Genomic DNA, 23,674 nt, shown 5'->3' on the forward strand with positions numbered 1-23,674 from the left:
TAGATGCACCCAAGGAGATAAAAGCTAAACTAGGGATGAAATAGGGACCTCAGCCCTGCAGCTTCAAGGACCTGAATTCTGCCAACACCTGGAATGAACTTGGAAGTAGATTCTTCTAAGAATCTATTTCCTGGCTGACATCTTGATTTTGGCCTTGTGAGATCCTGAGTGGAGGGCCCAGTCTAGAACTTTGAGCTGAGAAATGGGTGTGTCTCAAGCTGTGTAGTCTGTGGTCATTTATTACGCAGCAGCATAGTTCGCTAATACAGGAAGTGAGGATTAAGGAGGATGAGGTCACTCACCAAGGTTTACAGTGAGGACAGAGCAGGTGGGACGTGACTCTCCCACTGGATGTGATTACAAGGAAACTGCCGCCTCCCTCTTCTACTTCCTCAAGTCCCTGGGCTGAGACCCCCACCAGCTTCAGCCGCACTGATGAGGGAGCAGCTGGGCGCAGGTGCAGAGCAACAACATGGACGGAACCTGGGCCCACAGTGGTGACATGCATCAAGCTGCCCGGCAATTCTGGGCCACTTGCCTGTGATTTGTTTCATGAGCAAGAAACTTCCACCAGGTGCCAGACCTGATTTCCCTCCCCCATCCCCCACCAGCCTCATCTTGGTGACTTTGAGTTCTTTCCCGGTTTTTTCGGTGGCTCGTTGTGCTCTCTTTGCCTTCCCTGTTATGTTTCTTGGCACGAACATCTTCCCTCCACCCCATCCCACCCCCTGCCTTTCCTGCTACTGCCTTCTGAGTCGTGCCAAGTGGCCTCAGCACATCATCCCCCATTTGCCCTCAGGACCCTGGAAGGAGTACATGCCCCTGAGGCTCAGTGCTCCATCCACCTGGTCTCCCAGTGGCTTCTGCTAGGCTTGCCCCTTCCCACCCTCTGCTGGACCATCCACCTGGGTCCTCTCTCAACTCCCTTCTTCTGTCCCATTTTCTTTGATGATCTGAGCCCCTCCCTCTGCCCTGCTGTCCTGTCGGCCACTGAGCCACATCATAGCCATTCTCAGACCTCCAAAAGCCACTCCAGGCAGAGGGGCCTTGGCCCTTTCCCCAAAGCTTCCCTGGCCAAAGTGACCATGATGACCAGTCACTTGCAGTCCTCATCATCCTTGGCCACTCCTGGGCAGTGCTTGATATAGCTGGTCTCCTTCCCCCTGAAGTCACCTCCCACAGCCTCCAGGAACCCAACTGCCCAGGTCTCCACCTGTCTCCCCAGCCACCCCTTCTTTGTCTCCTGTAATGATGGAGAGTGAGCCCCAGACTCTGTCTCTGGGGGGTCTCTCAGTTTCTATGCCTCCCCCTGGTGAGCTCGTCCCATCTCCTGGCTTAAAATCTGTCAGCATCTCATGCTCAGTCCCTTTCCATCCCCAACCCAGTTTGCAGGCCTCTTCGCTAAGCCACAGATTGGAGAGCCCCTTCCAACTCCCCATGTCCATGTTCTGCAGCAAACATTCATCTGCCCTTTGTCCCAAATCTGGCCTCCCTCCTTATTCCTGTTAAGGACATGGCAGCCCTGTCCTCCAGGAGCCCCAACCCCTACACCTCATCTGTCAGCCATCCCTCTGGCTCGACCCTCAGGAAATACCAGAGTCCGAACACTCCACACCCTCTCAGTCTAAGCTGCCATCCTGCCTTCACCTGGGTTAAGTCAGCAGGCCCTGTGCTGGCCTCTTCCCAGTCTGTCATCCCCACAGTGGCCGGAGGGAACCTCTGCTGTGGATGCTGCATAGCGCCCCCTCACTCAGAGGGCCAGTCAGTTCAACATGGTGACCAGGTGCCCCTCGCTCTGCTCACCCCTCCCCCAGGGCCTTTGAGCCTGTTGGTCCTGGTGCCTGGTGCACCTTCCCCCCAGGCATCCACGTGACTCATCCCCTCACCTCCCTAGTGGAGGACCCCTCCCCACTGCTACCGTAAGTGTAAGCTGCTGGGCCCCCCATGCTTAGAGGGAAGTCTGGCACACGGAAGGCGTGCACTAAATGTCTGCTGAACGAATAAGTGAATGAGGATCAGGACAGGGATAGTGGCTCCTCTGGCTTCGGGCGCAGAGGGGGACTCCCTCACTGTGCCCTACTTCCTCCTCCAAGACCCTGGCTCTGCTCTGTCCTGCCTGCCTGCTCCTGTCTGCACCCTTCCTTACCCTTGGCTATCTTGATGTCCAGGGCTGTGCGGATCAGAGCCATGAGCGTTGAGTTGAAGTGGACGGTGTTGTCGTCTGCGACAGGCAGGTCCATCCGCAGAAGCCTCTATAGGAAACCCAAGGCGAGGACAGTCATTCCTGGCACCCCTCCCGGGTGCCCTGTGAACCACACCCACCCTACCCAGGGAGCCCCAGGAAGAACTCTGAAGGCGGCGGTGGTGGCTGAAGTGTCCCCCACCCTCAGGTTACCTGTCCCGGGATTTGGTTTCCTTATTTCCCTTGATGGCCAGTAGGGAGGCCACTGGGGCTCTCCTAGGCTCCCAAGCCTTTTTTTCCTCCCACCTGCTGGACCCTGGGCTGGCATGTCCAGGGGGGTTCAGTGAAACCCTTGCCCTGCCCCAGAATTCTTCTAGATGGCTCCATTCTGTTCTGACCCCAAAGAAAAAGAGCACAAGCAGATCCCAGCAGCACGTGCAACAGCCAGGCAGAGGGGTCCACGGCCACAGCTGCTGGCAGGGTGGGGGCTGCGGCTCCCCACCCCCAGCCCCCAGGCTCGGCCCAGCCCGGGACAGACCAGATGGGCACAGACCACATCATTCTTCTGAGAAGCAGCAGGCAGGCAGCCCCTGCTGATGGGGCAGGCCCCTCGCGGGCATGCAGCGAGGCTGTGACACACAGAACAGCACAGACGGGCACATGCAGACGGAATCTCGAGACTCATTCATAGCTCCGTGGAAAGTGTATCTCAGGGGCATGTCCGGATCTTGGCTTTCTGTGCAATGGCAGGGGGAAGGGGTGAAAAGGGGGTATCCCTGTGGCCCAGGGAAGACAAGATTCCCCATGTCCCAGGCAGGGGCTCTGTCCACTGTGTTTGGTGGCACGGGAGAGGATGTTGGGCTGGTGTGCACCAGCCCAGCCTGAGGTGGCACAGAGATTGCGGTCAAGGGCCGGTCTGGTGGGGATTCAGACACACATTGGCAGGAGACACAGGGCTGTAGATGGGAAAGGGGATAGTAAACCCAGAGTAGGACACGAGAGTGGGGTTGGGGCAGGGTGGGGAAGGAGGTGGGAGACAGAGAGAGAGGAACACACACACACACACACACACACACACACACACACACACGCGCGTGCGCGCACTGGGCCACTGTGCATAGCCGTGCAGGTTGTGTACTGCGCAAACAGCTCCCCACCTTGGAAATCATAGATTTGTGTATTTAATACAACAGCTTCCCTGCTGACAGCAGAAAAGCAACTTGTTCTCACCACATATGTGGATCACAAAAATTTTCCAACAGACAAAGCGGTCTGTAGAAAGGGTGCCTTTTTCAAATTTGCGTGAAGGTGCCTTATGAACCCACAGTGGCCCTGCAGAGACTGGAGGGGATGGGCTCTTCCTCCCTCTCTTGCATACACAAACACACTCAGCTAAACAGAGTGACAAGACAAGTGACAAGAGGAAAACTTGATGGGGGAGGGATGGGTTCAGGGAGGGACTCATTGTCTGAGATGTTGGCAGGGTGGCCTCGTCCCCAGGTGAGGGGAAGCAGACAGATGAGGCGAGGAGGGGTGCACGGAGGGAGGAACAGGGGCATGGGGACAGCACTGACTGACACAGACACAGGGAAGGACAAGGTGGATGGGAGAATGGGATTATGGGGTAATTTTTAGGGGGTAAAGGGACTCTTTAAAGGTCATCCCTGAACTTCTCATGGATGAGTTGAGAGAACAGAGCATCTGTCCTTGGGCGCCAAGGGAGATTCCGGGACAGGGGTTTAGAGGGGTGGCCCGGCCCGGCCGCCTGGCGGCAGGACCCTCGCTCCCTCAGCCAGCATGCACCACCCCCTGGTCGGCCATGGTGCCTGCCCGCCCCAGGCCCCTGCCAAGGCAGCGTGCATGGCCTGCATCAGTGTGCCACGGTCCAGGGGTCCAGCTGCGGCCCGCCTGCCCACTCTGGAACAATGGAGAGGCATGTTGGGTGTCTTGGGGGATAGGGATGGGTGGGTGATGGGAAAGCAACTCCAGGGGAGGGTGGGGTGGGGAGGAAAGGCTCTGGGGGCTCCTTGGGAGGTCTCAGATTCCCCCAAGGCCCTAGGTCAGAGATCAGCTTCAGGTGTGTGTGTAAGGGACAAGGACCTGGGGGCTGAAGGTACCAAAGACGGGGCCAAAGCCCTCCCTCTCTGCAAGGCCTAGGCTTGGGGGCCGCCCTCTGGGTGGGCAGAAGGGAGGCGCGATTGACTTCCCGAAGAAGCGTGTTTGTGTGCAATTTGGGGGACCAGGTGTGTGGGGACCTGGGCACTCCCTTCCCCCTCCCCCCCGGCATGTCGGCCATAATGGAGTCTCAAAACACGAAGACACTTATCAGAAAGGACGGACACAGTGTGCTGCGTAGAGTTAAGGAATAGTCATGATTCATTTACTCAGGGAGAAAAGAAAAAAAGAAAAAGAAAAAAAAGAAGAGAAGAGAAACGTTGGAAAAAGAGACTCAGCTGGGTGTTTCTGGTCAGCACTAAGAAGAAAAAAAATGTCCCCAGCGCCTGGACGTCGGTGGTCGGCAAGGGTAGACTACCTTGTAAGCCACTCTGGCCGGACACTTCTTCCCCAGACCCAGGGGCGGAGACATGTGTCTCAGCATCTGATACATGTCCGGGTAAGGCATGCGGCCCCTGGCAGCACCGAAAACAAAACAAAACAAGAAAAAAACAAACCAAAAAAAAAAAACAGGGACAGAGAACCAAAGGAAGGGCGGTGGAGGGAAAAAACAGAAAAAAGGAGAAGAAAAAGAAAGAAAGAAAAAAAAACAACAGAACCACACGGGCCGAAAAAATAGAGAGAGAAAGATGCAGAGAATGATAAAAAAGATTATTTCAAATAAATGGAAAAGAGGAGAAAAAAATGGAAGAAAAGGCAATTAAAAAAAAAGATTATTTTACTGCTCAGGAGCAGGGAGAGAAAGAGAGAGAAAAGTCAGATTGAACTTGGACTCCGAGCTACAGCTCTGGGGTGCGGTGCGGAGGGAAGGGCGATTCTGGAGTCTCGCTTTGGAGGACCAGGAGCCGTGCTTGGGTTCATTGGCATTCCAAGAGTTGGGTCAAGGTCTTTGGTTTGGCTGAGGCTGGTCTCTGAGGGGGCCTAGGTGGGGGGGAGGGGCCAGGGTGGGGGTGGGGTGGAGGGAGGGTTGGGGGCTTTGGGAGGCAAGGGGGAGATGGGGAGAGAGTGGAGGTGATGTGGGGTGGGGGTCAATGCCAAGTTACGATCCCCCAGGGGATGTGTCTGATTTGGGGTGCCGTTGAGACCCCGGGATGAGCAGCTTCAGCTAAGAGCAAGCAGAGACGGCTGAAGCCTGGAGGGAAGGAAGAAATATGTTCCATGCTTCATCGAGTCTACATGACTGCATTCTGTTGGCTAAGAGAGTTTTCTAGTTTAATGCAAGAGAGAGAGCTGGCTCCATTTTTTTTAGAAATATATATATATATATATATAAAATATATATATTGGAGAACCCCAAGCCACACTCATTCCATGGATGCTAGCAGGTTTTAGTGGATATCAAACCTTGCAAGCAACCCTATGAGGACATTTCTTGCCTAAGCCGAGAGGGGGAGATATTACTCGCAATAAACTGTACATATCCTTATAATGAATGCGACCGCTGAAAGGAGAAGAAAGGGGGTTAGTGGAGGCGTGGGGTACAGCTGTGTTGACACCGGCTCCCCAGGCACACAGTGAGGTTATGATGTCAGGGGATGGGGTCCCCCTGGCTTGAAGAAGTAGCAGATATCTGGGACAAGTGAAGGTCCCCAATACATTCCCAGACACTTGCAGACCCGGGTGTGCCGGGAGCTCTGAACTGGGGGGCACCTCCCCTGGGCTCTGTCTGTATCTGCCTCCTCCACAATTTACATGGGCTACACTGGGGGGCTCGTGGAATAGAGGACAGGGGGACAGCATCCAACTGCTGTGACCTAAAATCAAAAAAGGAAGAGTTAGGAACCAGCCAAAAGTCAAGCCCCAGACCCGTGGCTCTCCCCAGCCTGTTGGTCTCATGGAAGACTCATCTGGGGCTGCAGGAATAGAAAGTTGGACCTTTCCCTGCCTTTCCCGTGAGGCCTCCCCTCCAGTGCGGACACCAGACGAAGATGGGGCTCAGGCGGCTGAGGGCCCCCCACCAGTCATGCGCCTTCAGGCCCCAAGGCCAGCCTCAACTAGAATCCTCAAGTTAGTGCTTGGTGGGCTCTGAGCACCTAGACGGTGCCCCTGAGTGGCCTTCAAGGGCTTGGTGCTCATCGGGTGTTCAGTACACATGCACGAAAGACAGCCGATACCCTGAAATCATCGCTCATCACGCATTGGCCAGAAGGGGGCACTCTGGTGTCTGCTGAGATGGGAGAGCTCAAATCCCTTTGTGGCCATGAAGATGCAAGGGCCACTGAGGCTCTGTGTCTTCCCCTGGCTTGGGTGACCACCCGCTCCAAGGTTCATGGGTCCCAATGGGAGCTGGGTTCTGCCACTCTGATCTTGCAGCCAATCCCATCTGCCAGGGGCGGGCCAGTCCCGCTCCCACACTTCCAAGAGAATTGAGGTAGACAGGGCTCCAGCTTCCTTCCTGGGGTCTGGTTAACATGTCTTCATCATCTGGGGGCTTCACAGTGAGAGACAGGAGAGACTCGTGGGAGGAGAGGGCTCTGCAGAACTCCTTATGGGTGACTTCCTTTCTCATTCCCCCAGAAAGTCTGGGGTTTGGGCTGGGGTGGTACCCCCCAAGTGTTTAACCTGGGGTGTGTGAGGGTTATAATCCTTATCTCTCTCCTCTGGACTGACCTCCGTGAGATCCCTGCTAGGACCCCAGGGACCCAGAGCCCCAGGGTCTGGGGCCTGACCTAGCCCGTGTTCCAGTTGCAGGGAGAGGCAGGCATTTGTGGCTGGAGGATTTGGGGTGACTCCTTACCAAGCTGCAGGGTCATACTCGGCCCAGACACGCACATACTCATCCAGGTGATGGGGGCCCAGGATGGAGGAGTCTCGGGTGAGGTACTCGAAATTGTCCATGATGACGGCGACAAAGAGGTTCAGCATCTGCGGGGACCCCAAGGGCCAAGAGAGAGAGTGGGGGGGGGAGCAAGAGAACAAGAATAAGAGAGACCAAAACACAGAGGCCCAGAGAGAGAGGGAGAGAGACAGAGATGGCGGACAGAGGAGAGACACACTCTCACACAAGGAGGCCCAGAGAGAGAGACAGACACAGAGACAGAGACCAACAGTGATAGAAAGAAACAAAGGCAGAGAGAGAGGAGGGGAGGCTTGTGAAATGGGGGCAACATCCAGGGGACCACCATGACCCCAAATCCTCCCATGCCTATGCCTGTCCCAACAAGGCCAAAGTGACATATTTCACTGGGTCTCATAAGGGGGAGATTCTGGCTCTCCACAGGAGATGTTTGGCAATGTCTGCAGACATTTTTGGTTGTTATAACTGGGGGAAGGGGCAACGTGAGGGTGGAGACCAGGGATGCTGCTACACACCCTATAGCGCACAGGACAGCCCCTCCCACAGACATCGATCCAGCCCCAGATGTCAACAGTACTGAGGCTGAGAAACTTTGGTTCACCTAATCACAGGCTGACTCAGAGAAGCTTTCGAGGGAATGAGTCTTCTACATAGCCACATTCTATTTTTTTCCTTTCTTTTTTTTAGAGACAGGGTCTCACTCTGTCATGCAGGCTGGAGTGCAGTGGCATGATCATAGCTCACTGCAGCCTTGAACTCCTGGGTTCAAGTGATCTTCCTGCCTCAGCCTCCTGAGCAGCTGGAACTACAGGTGCATGCCACCACACTTAACTAACTTTGAAATTTTTTGTAGAGATGGGGTCTTGCTATGTTGCTCAGGCTGGCCTTCAACTCCTGGCCTCAAGCAATCCTCCCATCTCGACCTCCCAAAGTGTTAGGATTACACGTGTGCATCACAACACCCAGCCTGGAGAAACCCACTCCCCTGAGAGGGAACCAGGTCTAGGGACCCCCCAACGTCCCCCAACGTCCATGGACTCACCAGAAATGAGCAGAGAAAGATGAAGGAAACGAAGTAAAAATAGGCAAATTCGTTGCCACACTCCCGAGTCAGGATGCCAGAATTCTTATCACATGGTTTCCCGCTGAGGCAGGAAAGCATGATGTTGTGCCAAGCTTCCCCGGTGGCACTCCTGGGGACAGGGAGGAGGCATTAGGGACCCGGGCACCCAGCTCCAACTGGACACCAATGCCTTCCAGGGAGGTAAAGCACACAGGTTAAGCATTTGGGCTCTAGAGTTGGACAGGCAGGTGTTCGAGTCCCAGGTTCGAGACCACCTCCTTTTACTGGGAGCTCAGAGAGGAATGCTTACCCTTACCTGTGCATTAAAGCCCATGGGGAGCTTTGAAAGAATGCTAATGCCAATGCCCCAACCTAGCGACTTGGATTCAACTGGTATGGAGTGGGGCCGGGGGACATCGGTGTGTTTTAAAAAGCACCCTTCTTTCCAGGTGGTTGTCACCTCTTACTATATTCTGCCTGAATTACGCTGGGCTCCTTGCTGTCCTCAAATGTGCCAGCCACAGTCCTGCGTTAGGGCCTGTGCACTGGCTGTACCCTCTGCCTGGCCTACTCTTCCCCAGATATCCACATGGGTGCCTTCCCTTACCAGTGTCTCTCAAATGTCACGCTTTCCGAGAGGCTTGACCTACTGACCCTTCATTCTTTTTCTTTTTGTTGTTAGATTAAAATTTTTTTTATTGTGGCAAAATATACATAGTATGAAGTTTATCATTTTAACCATTTTGAAGCGTGCAATTTGGTGGCCTTAGGTACACTCACATTGTCATGCCACCATCACCACCATCCACATCCAGAACTTTTTCATCATTGCAAACAGAAACTCTGCACCCATTAAACACCAATCCCATCCCCCCTTGGCAAGCTCTATTCCACTTTTTGTCTCAATGAATTTGCCCATTCTAGGATCTCACATAAATGGCACTGTACAGATTCGTTCTGTGATCGTAGCTCACTGCAGACTCCAACTTCTGGGCTCAAGCGATTCTCCCACCTCAGTCTCCTCATCCCCTGGGATTACAAGCCTGAGCCATTGTGCCTGGCTTATCTTAGTTTTTACAGCAGTGCCTGGCACACAGTAGGTGCTCAGTAAAACTCCACTGAATGAGTGAAGGAACTCTAACATGCAGCTAGGATCAAAAACCAAAGAATCAAGTCTCATCATCAAGAAGCCTCAGTTTTCTCATCTGTCAGATGGGATTGCTAAGAATCCCCGCCTCTCAGTGTGGTCAGGAGGATTCAAGGAGATAACGCCTGGAAAATGCCTTCCATGATTGTGTCCCAGGGCCTTCAGCTCCTTCCCTAACAGGATACCTGGGTCCTGTATGCCCATCCCAAGCCCCACTGGAAAAGAAATACGAGAGCATGCCCCCCCACCGGAAGAGGAGGGCTCGCTCCCTGCCGGAAGAGCAGAAGGGCACGCCCCCACAGGAGGGGAGGAGGGCACACCCCCTACCGGAAGAGGAGGAGAGCACACGCCCTATTGGAAGAAATGGATGAGGGCACGCCCCCCTCTCACCGGAAGAGAAGCATGAGGGCCTGGAAGAAGGTCCGGAAGTTATTGTGCTCAGTGATTTGGAACTCATCTTCGTCACTGTCCTCGTCCTCCACGTCGATGCCGATGTTGCCAAACACCTGGGGAATTGGAGAGTGCTGGCCAGGCCCCTGATAACTTTTTGGAAAGTTATCAACCTCCACGGGTGCCTCTCTGAGCCGGGCTCTCCTGGCCCACCCCTGCCTAAGGGCGGCTGCCCTCCCTGGGAGGCTCTGGGCACCTTAGGGGCTGCCGGCACTCACCTGCATCCCGATAATGGCATAGATGAAGAAAAGCATGGCAATCAGCAGACAGACGTACGGCAGGGCCTGGTGGGGAAGAAGGCAATCAAGACGGGTGCTGGGGGCCCCTTAGCTGGACTGTTCCCCTCCCTTGGCTCAGTGCTCTCCCCCACTGGGTTTGGTGGCCACATGCTGTGCCAGAGTCCTGCCAGGGCTGGCGGGCATCTTTGGCAGCTCTGGGGTGAGACCCTTAAAACTCTGAAGACACACCAGGGGCAGGAAGTTAGACAAGAGCCCCTGCAGATAACAACAGATTCTCTGCAAAGTGGAGGCTCATAGAGGCACTTTCAGCCTGATTGCCATTAATACATGCAGCCAGAGCGCGGAGGTCTGCCTGCTTCTCAGCCCTGCACCAGCAGCAGGGGCAGGGGCTCACCTTGAAGGACTGCACGAAGGTCCAGAGAAGGATGCGAATGGTGTAACCCTGGCGGAGGAGTTTGATGAGCCGGGCAGCTCGGAAGAGGCGGAGAAAGCTCAGGTTGATGAAGTTATTCTGGGGAGATGGAGGAAAAGGGGTGACTATCCACCCACCCCAAGGGGCTCAGAGCTGTCACCATTCACAGAGGCCCCTACATGAAGCCAACCAATAGGAAAAAAGCAAGCCAGACCCCAAATAAGGAGGGAGAGGAGAGGAAGCACTATTAATGCAATGGTGCAGAGGAAAAACTCAAAAAAGGAACGAAATCGGGGAGAGAGAGGGTGGGAGGGGGTAAAAAGGCATTAACTCAAAAGCACAAACCCTCCCTGCCAGTCCCACCCACAATGAGGAGGAGGAAAGAAAAAGGAAGGGGGTGGGGAAGAAATAACAAAAGAACAAGTAAAAGAAAATATATTTGAATCATCCAATCAGGAAAAAAATCGAGATGGTTTTTGTTTCTCCCAACAACCAAATGCACTGAGACCATAGGACACAAGCGGGTCAAGCTGCAGAATCCATCACACGTGTACGAGGCACAAACACCAGGGTGGGGGGTGGGGGGGGGTGGGGATGGGGGTCACCAGCACGCTCAGGCCTGGTGGACGAGTGCGGGTTCCGAGGGCATGTTACGCTCCGGGCCAGAAATGCATCTGTCACGGGACTCACCAGGCACCCTGCCCTGCCCTGCTGAGCTGCCCACCCGCTCCTGCCCGCCCTGACCTCACCCCACGGCCAAGAGGAGCAGCGGCTCGAGCCAATCGGGAGAAGTGAAGAGCATCTTTTCTTACCCCCTTGGCGAGCGGGAATGGGGAGGACGGGAGGGAGCTGGGGCTGTTCGGCTGCAGGGTGAGTCCTCGCTGCCCGCTGAGTCGGAGAAGATGCATTTGGGGCCCTTTTCCCCCCTCTCAGGGATGGCTTCTCAGCTTCTGGGGCTGGGTGGAGTAGCTCAGGCCTGCAGGAAGCAGGAAGTACTCAGCTCCCGTGGGTGGGTGAGTTCAGAATAAGCCCGGGCCCACCGAGGGGCGGGTGCTGGGGGTGGGGAGGTGGGGCCATCCCTGCCCCCAGGACCTCCCTGGGTGGCCTCTGTCTCTGCTAAAGTCCCCTTCTCTAGCCCCTGCCTCTGTCTCCTCCCACCCAAGCTAGAAGAACAAGCTAGAAGGGACTTGATGGATGGCATGGTGGTGGAGAGATTTGGGGGCATAGGCTGCCACTGTTATGTGACCATCCTGGGGCTTCAGGGGACCGTGATGAAGACTGGGAGACTAGAAGTCACAAATGGACCAAATCTGGCTGCCGACAAAGCTATGTTGTTGGGCCTGAGCAGTGTTTTTTTGGTTTTTGTTTGTTGTTAATTAAAAATTGTAGCCATTGTTTAAAAACCAAGAGATTCTGCCCACCCATCTGGCTTTCTGGCAACCCTAGACCTGCTGTGACTGCCCCCTGGAAGCAGGCCATGTGTTCTCGAGTTTTCCAAGGCCCTCTGGTTCTAGAAATGGCACCTGCTTTCCCAGTTTACTGGTGTCTGCTCGGCCCCCAGAGGAATTTGGGTTTGAGGCCCCTGCCTTGGGCGGACACAGAAACCCTCCTTCATTGGCCGGAACCGAGCTGCGTGTAGGTAGGAGGAGTACAGGGCCTCCCTAACCGGGCTCTGCTCTATGGGATTTGTAGGAGTCCTAGATAGAGGCCATGTAGCATGATTTAATGTGGCCCAGTCCTCACCCCTTAGATGGCACAGGGTGACCACACAGTCACAGCATCCCTCCCGGTTTCAAGAGTGTCCCAGTTTGGATGGTGAATTATACGGGCATCCTACTTGGTGGGCCGGGAGGGCTTCCCGGCTACCAGATCTGTGTCTTATGCTAGCTCTGGCCTGGGAGCCGAGAGGCAGGGACTGGAATTCAAGGAATTTCTGAGGCTGGCAAGAGGCCTCTGGGTCTGCTGGCAGCCATGTCTAGGAGGCTCTCTGGACACATCAGGGTCCTTAGGCCTCTAGGATGGGGAAGTGGGCTGGGGGTTTCTACTCTGTCCAGTTGAGCTCAACCACTGTGAGAATGTCCCAAGTGCTTCAAACAAGTCCCCACGCCCTGCTCGGCTACTAGAGTGGCCCTCCGTGTCCCACTGACCTGACCCCTCATCCCTGCCTGGCCACCCAGCTCCACCTGGGGATGGGGCTGATGGCTCAGGTGTTCCCAGCCCCCTCCCATCCATCCCCAGAGTACAAGCCATCCCTTCCATGGGGTGAATCATAACATGTGGACCCGGCCAGGCATGCAAGGCAGGCGGGCCCTGAAAGCAGCCTTGGGAGGGGTGGGGGGGGGGCTCGGGGCAGAGCGGGAGGAGCCTGCCCCCATGCAGGAAGGCAAGGGCTCTGGCAGGGACGCGCATGCAGAGAACAAGCTGCCCTCCTGGGAGCCAAGGGAGGGAGGAGACACGAGGGGGTGGGGAGGGGAAGCGTCAGGGTGCTAGTCTGCCCTCAGCCACCCCTCCACCGCTTCCATCGTCTGCATCTTTCAAGTGCGCACAGCACTTCGGATGAGTACCCTGTCCCTCGCTTCCGTCTTTCCATCCACAGCCTGGGAGGAGCAGCTTCCTCTCCTCAAAGCCTGCCCTGTGCTTTCTCCCCGGCTAGAGCAAGAAGGGGGCCTGGACACAGGCTCAGGGAGGCGTGGGGACAGCTTCTTTGAGGTCCTCTCTCCTCCAGTGCCATGCCCAGGGGCAGATGTCCCTTGAGTGCTCAGAAGGATGTGGAGATCACCCACCCAAAGGCTCCAGAGACATCTTGCCGCTTGCAGACGCCACCTGCAGCCCAGACTTCACTTCTGAGCTCCAGGCCCCATAGCCACCTGCCTACCTGACTTCTTTCGGGGTGTCCTCAAGGCACCTAAAACTCACCATGCCCACACTTGTTCTGTCGCCAGCAACTGGGCCCTTTCCTGGCATCCCCTAATGTCCATCTCCCTACTTTAAGCTAGACCTGAGTGCCCTGGGCACTGGGCACCTCTCATCCCATCAGCCCAGACCTGACCCATCCCCGGGTCCTGCAGAGGCCGCTCTGGGATGGCTGCTTCTCCCACTGTTCTCTCTCCTCCACCATCATCTCTCGCTGCCATTCCTGGTGCCCTCCTCCAGCCCAGCCCCTGCAAACCTGCTCCCTTCTCTGCAGCCAGAGCTATCATGTCTCATCACACTTCTGCCTGCACCTCCCCTGCTTTAAATACTCCTGAGCCTCTCCTGGTGCTTAGGATAAAGGCTAAATTCCCTGACCTCCACACACTCCATCTTGCCACAGGGCCTTTGCACCTGCTGTCCTGGGCCTGGAATGCCCTTTGCATCTCTCACTGCCTTGTTAATGCTGGTCATCCATCAGCTCCCCGTGCACATACAATTTCAAGTGGAGTCAAGGGGTTATTTGGCCAATGCCTGATTTTCCCATCTGGCTGTAGGTGGGGGGAGGGGACAGTGATGGTGTCTGCTTCTGCTCACTGCGCCATCTGTGGCACTGAATAGGGGCTCATTAAATGTTTGGTGGGTGAGTGCACGTGTATGGTCAGCAGGGGAGGGATCCCAGTGCAAGATGCCATTGGGGGTCTTTCAAAGATGTCATCAGTGGGCAGTGGAGGGGCAGAGGCAGGTGTGATTTAACAGTGAGGGGTGTGAGAGGAGCCGAGAAGTGGGGCAGGGAGAGATGTGTGCAGCGTGTGCTGGGGTGGGCCATGGCTTTGCAGGGTGGGTGAGTGCAACAGAGGAGAAGGACAGTGTTGTGCACGTGCAGGCACCTGTGTGTGGGGGAGCCAGAGAGGAAGAGAGAGTTAGAGGACAAACAAGAAAGAATGGAAGTCATGACTGTGTGCTATGACCGTGTGTACAGTGACTGTGTGTATGTGGTAACTGTAATGACTGTGTGTGCAGTGACTATATGTGCACAGTGACTGTGTGTAATGACTGTGTGCAGTGGCCATGTGTGCACTGCATGCATTGACTGTGTGTGTAATGACTGTGTGTGTGCAATGACTAATGACTGTGCAATGATTGTACATGCAGTGACTATGTGCAGTGGCTGTGTGTAATAACTGTACATAGTGACTGAGTGTGCAGTGGCTGTTTATGTGCAGTGGCTGTGTGTGTACAGTGGCTGTGTGCACAGTGGCTGTGTGTGCATAGTGACTGTGTGCAGAGTGGCTGTGTGTGTATAGTGACTGTGTGCACAGTGGCTGTGTGTCCAGTGGCTGTGTGTGTCCAGTGGCTGTGTGCACAGTGGCTGTGTGTGCACAGTGACTGCACAGTGGCTGTGTGTGTGCAGTGGCTGTGTGTGCACAGTGGCTGTGTGTGTATAGTGACTGTGTGCACAGTGGCTGTGTGTGCACAGTGGCTGTGTGTGCATAGTGACTGTGTGCAGAGTGGCTGTGTGTGTATAGTGACTGTGTGCACAGTGGCTGTGTGTCCAGTGGCTGTGTGTGTCCAGTGGCTGTGTGCACAGTGGCTGTGTGTGCACAGTGACTGCACAGTGGCTGTGTGTGTGCAGTGGCTGTGTGTGCACAGTGGCTGTGTGTGTATAGTGACTGTGTGCACAGTGGCTGTGTGTGCACAGTGGCTGTGTGTGCATAGTGACTGTGCACAGTGGCTGTGTGTGCATAGTGACTGTGTGCACAGTGGCTGTGTGTGTACAGTGGCTCTGTGCACAGTGGCTGTGTGTGCATAGCGACTGTGTGCACAGTGGCTGTGTGTGCATAGCGACTGTGTGCACAGTGGCTGTGTGTGCATAGCGACTGTGTGCACAGTGGCTGTGTGTGTATAGCGACTGTGTGCACAGTGGTTGTGTGTGCATAGTGACTGTGTGCACAGTGGCTGTGTGTGTGCAGTGGCTGTGTGTGTATAGTGACTGTGCACAGTGGCTGTGTGTGCACAGTGGCTGTGTGTGTATAGTGACTGTGTGCACAGTGGCTGTGTGTGCACAGTGGCTGTGTGTGTGCAGTGGCTGTGTGTGTATAGTGACTGTGTGCACAGTGGCTGTGTGTGCACAGTGACTGTGTGCACAGTGGCTGTGTGTGCATAGTGACTGTGTACATAGTGGCTGTGTGTGTGCAGTGGCTGTGTGTGTATAGTGACTGTGCACAGTGGCTGTGTGTGCACAGTGGCTGTGTGTGTATAGTGACTGTGTGCACAGTGGCTGTGTGTGCACAGTGGCTGTGTGTGTATAGTGACTGTGTGCACAGTGCCTGTGTGTGCACAGTGGCTGTGTGTGTGCAGTGGCTGTGTGTGTATAGTGACTGTGTGCACAGTGCCTGTGTGTGCACAGTGCTTGTGTGTGCACAGTGGCTGTGTGTGTGCAGTGGCTGTGTGTGTATAGTGACTGGGTGCACAGTGGCTGTGTGTGTGCAGTGGCTGTGTGTGTATTGTGACTGTGCACAGTGGCTGTGTGTGCACAGTGGCTGTGTGTGTATAGTGACTGTGCACAGTGGCTGTGTGTGTGCAGTGGCTGTGTGTGTATAGTGACTGGGTGCACAGTGGCTGTGTGTGCGCAGTGGCTGTGTGTGTATAGTGACTGTGTGCACAGTGGCTGTGTGTGCACAGTGACTGTGTGCACAGTGGTTGTGTGTGCATAGTGACTGTGTACATAGTGGCTGTGTGTGTGCAGTGGCTGTGTGTGTATAGTGACTGTGCACAGTGGCTGTGTGTGTGCAGTGGCTGTGTGTGTATAGTGACTGTGTGCACAGTGCCTGTGTGTGCACAGTGCTTGTGTGTGCACAGTGGCTGTGTGTGTGCAGTGGCTGTGTGTGTATAGTGACTGTGCACAGTGGCTGTGTGTGCACAGTGGCTGTGTGTGTATAGTGACTGTGTGCACAGTGGCTGTGTGTGTGCAGTGGCTGTGTGTGTATAGTGACTGTGCACAGTGGCTGTGTGTGCACAGTGGCTGTGTGTGTATAGTGACTGTGTGCACAGTGGCTGTGTGTGTGCAGTGGCTGTGTGTGTATAGTGACTGTGCACAGTGGCTGTGTGTGCACAGTGGCTGTGTGTGTATAGTGACTGTGTGCATAGTGGCTGTGTGTGTGCAGTGGCTGTGTGTGTATAGTGACTGGGTGCACAGTGGCTGTGTGTGTGCAGTGGCTGTGTGTGTATTGTGACTGTGCACAGTGGCTGTGTGTGCACAGTGGCTGTGTGTGTATAGTGACTGTGTGCATAGTGGCTGTGTGTGTGCAGTGGCTGTGTGTGTATAGTGACTGTGCACAGTGGCTGTGTGTGTGCCGTGGCTGTGTATAGTGACTGTGCACAGTGGCTGTGTGTGTGCCGTGGCTGTGTGTGTGCGCAAGCATGCACGTGCAGTTCAAGGCTCCAGGGGAGGGCCTCAGCCACTGGTCCCCTTGAAAACCTCCGGCCTGAGAGCCATGCTTGCGAGCCTTGGCCTGCACCTTGCGTGGCCTTCAGGCTTCCTCCGTCAGACTTGAAGAGTCAAGTCTCTGCCATTCAAACCCAAAGAGCTCATGGGCTTGGGACAGGCATGAAGGGCAGCAGAAGGGAAAGGGGAGCGGGTAGGGATGCCTTCCTGGGGCCCCACCTCCATGGAGCCAAATGGGCTGGGAGTGGTGAGAGGTGGCTGGGGGCGGGTGAGCCTCCCAGGGCTCTGAGTGTCAGGGACACATGTGCGGGATGGGGTGAGGGGCACTGCCAACCCGCTCATCCCAGTGGAGGCTCTGCACAGGAATAACCCATCCCTCTCTCTGCAAATGACGGAAACTAGCCCATCGGAAAACCCAACCAGAGAGAGAGACAGAGAGAGAGAGAGACAGAGAGAGGGAGTCTGCAGGAAGAAGAAAGGGTGGGAGGACGGACAGACAGTAAGGACGGGTGAGGAGTGCGGCAGACATCCAAAGTTGGAAAGCTGGGGTGTGGCATGCAATGCCTATGCGAGAAGGTGCGTTCACAGTTAATGTAAGGCATTTAGACTTCAGAAAGAAGTAAGACCAACCGGATTCTAGATGCAGATGTTGAAGATGAAGGGGGAGCAGGCGGGCGGGGGCGGTTGGGGAGGCGAGTTCAGCGTTTTTTAGGTTGATTTGTAACCAGTGCCAAAAAACCAATGGGTTTCAGTTCCCCGGGCGGGGAGTGGGGGTGGTGGTGGCGGTGGGTTGGGAGTCATTGGTGTATGAACACACAGACCACGTCATGGATGAACAAATGAATTTCATAGTGCATTTTGATTGGATGAGTTTTTCAGACGGCGTTGCGCCAATATACAGTTTTAAGAGCAGGCATGAAAAGAGACAAGACAAGAAACACAGTCATTATCCGTCGCACAAAGGGCAAACCCACGTCACCCCCGGCCACTTGGGGGGGGTGGCAGCTTAGGCCCATGGGCGGCACTGTAATTACTGCCCCATGCCCTCTGCTGCCACCCCAATCCCCGGGGACCTGCCCTCCCCAGGGTGTGGCTCTCCTGCCCCAGTTTGAGCCCTGGCCTTGGACCCTGTGGGCTTACCTGGGATGCAGAAAGGGGCAACTGTTTGTTTGCTAGGGGAGGCCCCCCTGCCCCAGGCTGGGTCCCAGAGGGGTCCAAACACCCACCTGCTAGCTTTTCCCTAATTAAAATGATTATGATTCAGGGCCAGCTAATGAACTGCACACCCAAGTCCATTTATGGTAATAATAACAATAACAATAATAATAACTGCTATTTGTGAATTCTTTATTTCCTGGTAGGTTCTATGCCAAGCGCTTCACGCCAATCACTCTTATTTGCAAAAAAAAGTTACTGTCTCCCTGCCCCTCACCCCCGGAAAGTCAGCCCTAAGGGGCCAAACATCCTGCATATCTGTCTGTTTTGTTTTGTCTCTTGTTCTGTCTTTAGCACCTATAACCACGCCCACCTGGCACACAGCAGGTGCTCAATGCATGCCTGTTGGGTGCCTGCATGAATGTGAGTCTTGCAAAGATCCAATGAGATTGGTTGCAATGGTTATTCTCCACTCCACTTTAGACCAAGTTGTCCAAGATCAAACAGCTGTTGGGGAGGGCTGTTTGGCTACTGCAATAGTCCTAATATCCCTAAATGGGTCCTCATGCCTCATCCTCCTGCTCTCTCCTGTCCTGTCAGCCAGGAGAGTAGGCCATTGGGGTCCAGCCCTACAGATCTTTTACTAGTGATTGGAAGTTTCAACCAACTTCTCCCACCTGCTCAGCTGGGGAGCTCAGCCACCCCTTCTAACCTTTTGACCCAAAGGCTGTCTTGTACTCAGTTGGATGGCAAGATATTCTGACTGCCATCTGGAGCTCCAGGCCTCTCTAGAAACTCAGGACAGAAGATGAGAGCCAGCCTCTGGGCCCTCTGCCAGCGGTGAGTGGCCAGGTGGGGACACTCCAGTGGGGACAGCCCCCAGGTGGGCATGACTCCTCTAGAGAGAAGTTTCAGGAGTGTGGTGAGGGGAAGGGGGAACTGCAGGCTCGCTGGAGTTGAAGGCAAAGAAGTGTGGTCAGGACACCACTTGGGTGGGAGTGTCCAGGGGATACATCAGACAATGTAGTTCCCCAGCCTTCTCGAATGTAAGAGTGGGCGGGCAAACTGATCCCTTTCTGCTGGGGGATCAGACTGGAACACCCCAGGAGCTGCCAATGTGCCCTCAGGAGTTGCCCTGGTCTGGCTTTGTGACCTTGGATGGGTCCCTCACCTCCCAGAGCACTGAGCATCAGTTTTGTCACCTGTGAAATGGGACAACACCCCACCCTGATCTGTTCCCACTTCTCAGCCTCTAAGCCTCACGTCAGCTTCCTCTTGTTTACCTTGGCCAACGGGAGGCTCTGGCGGGAGACGGAGGACGGGGGGAGAGAAAGGTCGGGCTATTTCTCCCCTGCTGCTCTCTGCCTGCCCACAGCTCCCCCCGGCAGCCTCTCCCTGACAGACTCCTGCTCTAGTTCCCTCCCGACTTCAGCACCTGGGCAGGTAAGAGCTCCCCATGGCAGCTGGCTGGTCGCTAGGCACCTGGCCATGCTCGTCGGTCCCCTTCTCGGACCCTGCACGAGCGGGCTGTGCATTTGCATCGCTTCAGTTGAACACTCCAAGGAAATTCCTTTATGCACCAAGACCCTGACCATGAGCCAATCCACGTAAGACGCTTGGCACAGACCTGGCACACAGCAAATGTGTGACCCTTGTCAGCCATTATTATTCTTATTGTTATTAAGACTCCGTTGATACCAGCTGGGCCCCCGGCTCTGATGCCCCGTGCCCTTTCCCTCTCCCTGCGGGGCCCTCCTCCCCTTCCCTCCATCTCCTGAGGACCCTTGCGCCTGGGCTCACTGGCAGATGGCCAAGGACAGTGTCTGGGACAGGAATTCTAGGGCCCTGAGTCTTCCAGAAAAAGGGAGAAGGACGATGTGGCCTGTGGGGCCACCGCAGAGAGGTCCAGAGACCCCTGTGTCCCCGACCTGGGGCTACCAGAGGGAGGACACCCTGGGGACCCTCCTGAGGCCCTGGGAGTGGTGTCCGCCACTTTGGCCTGGGGGCTGTGGGTCCCCGCTGCCCATGAACCAGGAGAGGGTTACTTAATTCAAGTGCAACTGACTTGAAGCCGGTTCTGTCTGGGCCCCCAGCACTGTGCAGTGTTTGGGGTGGGCTCAGCTTCGGGAGCCTTGAAGTGTCTCACAGCCGCATTATTTACTCATAAGTCAACAGCCAGGCTTGGGGTACCCTAGAGGACGCCCTTGCCCCCAGGAGCCCTGGTTCTCCCTCTTTGGTCTCGACCAAGCACAGGCCTGAGCCAGCTGTGGCTGTCGGGACCCACTGCTTCCCCCACCCCGCCGCCCAAGTCCAGCCCAGAGCTGCCCAGACGGCAGCTGGTGGGAGACTTACCCCAAACTCAGTCACGAGGATGTCGGTGATGCTGCCCAGAACGGTCACAAAGTCGAAGATGTTCCAGGCATCGCGGAAATAATTCTAGAAGGAAGACCCACAAGACAGAGATGCCAACGGAGGGCTCAGTGCCCGGCCCCCTAGGCCGGTCCTGGGGGCACATTAGGGACACAGCTGCTGATCAGCGGGGTGCCCAGGACAGTCGTGGTCATTCAAACAGCAAAATGCTATAGTACAGGCTGCTCGATGTCATCTGCTCTGAGTCCCCCTCTCTGAGACACCCCCACCCACTCCAAGGCCTGCCCATGACTCGCCTGGGTGCAGCGCAGGCTGCAGACCCCACCTGAGCACCACTGAAACGTCTCTCTGACATTTCCGAGGGCTCCCCAAGACCCCGGGGGCTTTATATGCAACATCACTGGGATCTTCACCAAGATCCCAGAGGGAAGGATTGTCACCCTTTTCCCAGGACTCTAAGAGCGAAGCCACTCACCCGCCTGAGGCCAGCAGCACAGAGGTGTAGAGCAGGATTTGAACCCAGGCCTGGGAGGGCCCAGAGTCTGTGTTCAGGACCCTACTGTGATGACAGCTAAGAGAGCAGTCTCTGGGTTCAAATCCCAGCTTTGCCACCAGAGCTGTGTGGCTGTGAGCAAGTGGCTTAACCTCTCTGTACCTCCATTTCCTGAGCTGGAGAAGGAGGACAGTAACAGGGACAGAGAATGGGCATTGGAGCAGGGGCCTTGGGACCTTCCTGGACCCCTGTGGATTAGATGGGGCCATTTGTGACTAGGTCCTAGACCCCGTGTGTGTCTAGGTATGACCGATGTGCTGTGGACAGAGGTAGCAGGAGCCACTTCCTGGCCAGCACAGGACTCTCCCAACCCTGGGCCTGGTGACCAGTAACATTCTGGATGGTGGCTACTCCATGGCATCCATGAGGCAAACAGCCCTCCCTGCTGAGTGAAAAAAAAAAAAGCTTGTTGATTTATGTCACTGAGACGAGATGTGGGGTTATTTGTTACTGTGACTTCACTTGATCTATCCTGACTGGTACATGCTGGGCTGCGTACTGGCTTGACTGGGACACCCAGGCATTAAAATACTGAAATACTCCACACTGTTTGGTAAACAGCCACAGCCCCAAGCCTGACAAGGTCCCCTGTGGTCCCTGCCTCTCCCTCCACCCAGCACTGAAATGGTGATGTGTGGCCCTTTAGGAGGGGACGCTGCTCCCACATCAGAGCCCACATCGGGTGGCACCCCTGCCTGGATCCCAGTATGGGTCAGACAGATGCCCTCCCTCAGGGCTTGGTGGGACTCAAGTGAAAAAAGCAGAGGCCAGGCCGGGGTTTGGGGTGGTCAGTCTAACCCCGAGGCAGCCTCTCTGCCTAACTCCATGTTTGAGTACCTGGGCCTCAGCACCCTCCTCTAGAAGGCAGAGGCCATTGAGCATGGCATTTGGTATACAGTAGGCACTCAGCAGACGAATGTTGTTGTTTTACAATTGCCTACAAGGAGTTCAGGTTCTGTTGGAACTTTTGGTATCATAGCAGATGTTGCTGGGGCCCCCATCCGTATCCTCTTGTATCTCAACAGCACACCTTTGCTCCTTTGTCCAGGGTTCTCTCTGGCTGCATATTTGCCAGGGAATTAACAGCTCCCCTGGGGACAGCCCTTGACTCTGACTGATGGGCACTGGAGCATCAGTACCCCAGCTCCTTTCCCCTGGGGAGTGAGGACTCTGAACTGCGCTCTCTGCTGCCTTCCGGAGGTCCCCAGTGGAACTGCGCTCCAATTGCCCACAGTGGAACTGGCTTTGTGACATACTCTTCCCTGGTTGCATTTCTGTCGCTGCTTCATTTCCCCTCTTTGCTATCGTCCTGCCTCCCAGATACATTCCTTGCACTCAATCCTTGTCTCAGGCTCTGCATCTTGGGGAGAAGCAAACAAGCACAACCTTCTAGGTGTTTGGCAACAGACCTCAAGCACTGAGCATTAGAAGGGCTTCCCTCTAGGTCCTGAATGTCACATGGAGAACTTGGGGCTTTAGTTAAAACTGAAAGGGGGAGCTCAGTGCAGGCCCCTGTGGGATTGGCAGGGGTGAAGGGGAAAGAGCTCCAGGCTCTGGTAGAAGAATCACTTCACTTCACCAGCGGAAGATCAACTTGGAACAAAATAACTGCATGACACGTCTCCCCTCAGCCCTGGCAGGCTGGGTGCATCTCATCCTGCAGATGTGGAAACAGGAGCAAAGAGGCCAAGGGACTCTCTTGAGGCCACACAGCTGGAAAGGGGCTGAGAAAGGATTTGCACCCAGGTGTGGATGCAGCAAAGCCTGAGTTCTTCCCACTGCATGTCCTGGAACTCATTCTGTGTCACACAGCCCACAGGTAGCATCCCTAGGACCGGAAAGCTGAGTTGGTGCTCCTGCTCGGATTACTGGTGCCTCCTAGAATTGGCCGGTGCTCGGTGCGGTCTGACAGCCCTGGCTGTGATGGGGATGCCTATTCTTTTCTTCTTTTTCTTTGTTTGAGAGAGGGTCTTGCTCTGTCACCGGGCTGCAGTGGCGTCGTCATAGCTCACTGCAACCTGAAACTCCTAGCCTTAAGCAATCCTCCTGCCTTGGCCTCCCAGAGTGCTAGAATTATAGGTGCTTTTATTTTTTATTTTTAAGAGACAAGGTTTCACTTTGTTGCCCTGGCTGGAGTTCAGTGTAGCCTCAAACTCCTGGCAAAAGCGATCTTTCTACCTCAGCTTCCTGAATAGTTCAGCACATGCCACCGAATCCGGTTACTTAAAAAACATTTTTTTTAGTAGAGATGGGGTCTCACTATATTGTCCAGGCTGGCCTCAAATTCCTGGGCTCAAGCAATCCTCCTGCCCTGGCCTCCCAAAGCACTGGGATTACAGGCATGAGCCACCGTGCCCAGCCAACACTCATTAAAAATACAGGTTTGGAGATCCCTCACCCAATCAAGTGGCCATTAGAACTTCTGCAGTTGGATCTGGGATGCCATTCGATTTTAAGAATTCTTCCTGTGTGCTTCTGATGATAAAGCAGAAGCTTTACTTTGGAGGAGAAATGTAGGTCGATGACATTCATTGGGACCCTTCCTAGTATTAATAATTATTGAGCCAGGTTTTATCCTCAACTCTCCAGAGGGCACATTAGAGCGTGTGGCGCTTACAAAGGCTCCACTGGGGTGGATGGGGGGATGGGTCCCTCTTAGGATGGTGAAGTGACAAAGCTGGTATAGGACAAGGCGGGACTTGAGTCTAGGTCTCTCTGGTGCTAAAGGCAATACCCTTAACCAGCTCCATGAGCCAAGGACAGAACTCAATTT

At 55.0% G+C, this 23,674-nt stretch overlaps 1 protein-coding gene across 3 annotated transcripts in view; it reads right to left on the minus strand.

Moving 5' to 3' along the window:
* The window catches only part of CACNA1A (calcium voltage-gated channel subunit alpha1 A), a 227,678-nt gene that overhangs the window by 13,163 nt on the left and 190,841 nt on the right, over positions 1-23,674 (minus strand). The window contains exons 32-40 of one of the 3 annotated variants that reach the window (XM_045550628.1): positions 20,331-20,414; positions 17,454-17,459; positions 10,448-10,564; positions 10,033-10,098; positions 9,755-9,870; positions 8,197-8,347; positions 7,095-7,222; positions 4,716-4,812; positions 2,147-2,252 (exon numbers count right to left, since the gene is read on the minus strand). In XM_045550628.1, coding sequence (XP_045406584.1) covers positions 2,147-2,252; positions 4,716-4,812; positions 7,095-7,222; positions 8,197-8,347; positions 9,755-9,870; positions 10,033-10,098; positions 10,448-10,564; positions 17,454-17,459; positions 20,331-20,414 — 871 coding nt within the window. Of the gene's footprint in view, positions 1-2,146; positions 2,253-4,715; positions 4,813-5,701; positions 5,799-7,094; positions 7,223-8,196; positions 8,348-9,754; positions 9,871-10,032; positions 10,099-10,447; positions 10,565-17,453; positions 17,460-20,330; positions 20,415-23,674 lie in introns of all 3 variants that reach the window. The other 2 variants (XM_045550620.1, XM_045550624.1) reach the window with 2 other exon arrangements.

Source organism: Lemur catta, chromosome 1, assembly GCF_020740605.2.
Source record: "Lemur catta isolate mLemCat1 chromosome 1, mLemCat1.pri, whole genome shotgun sequence".
Classification (NCBI taxonomy): domain Eukaryota; kingdom Metazoa; phylum Chordata; class Mammalia; order Primates; family Lemuridae; genus Lemur; species Lemur catta.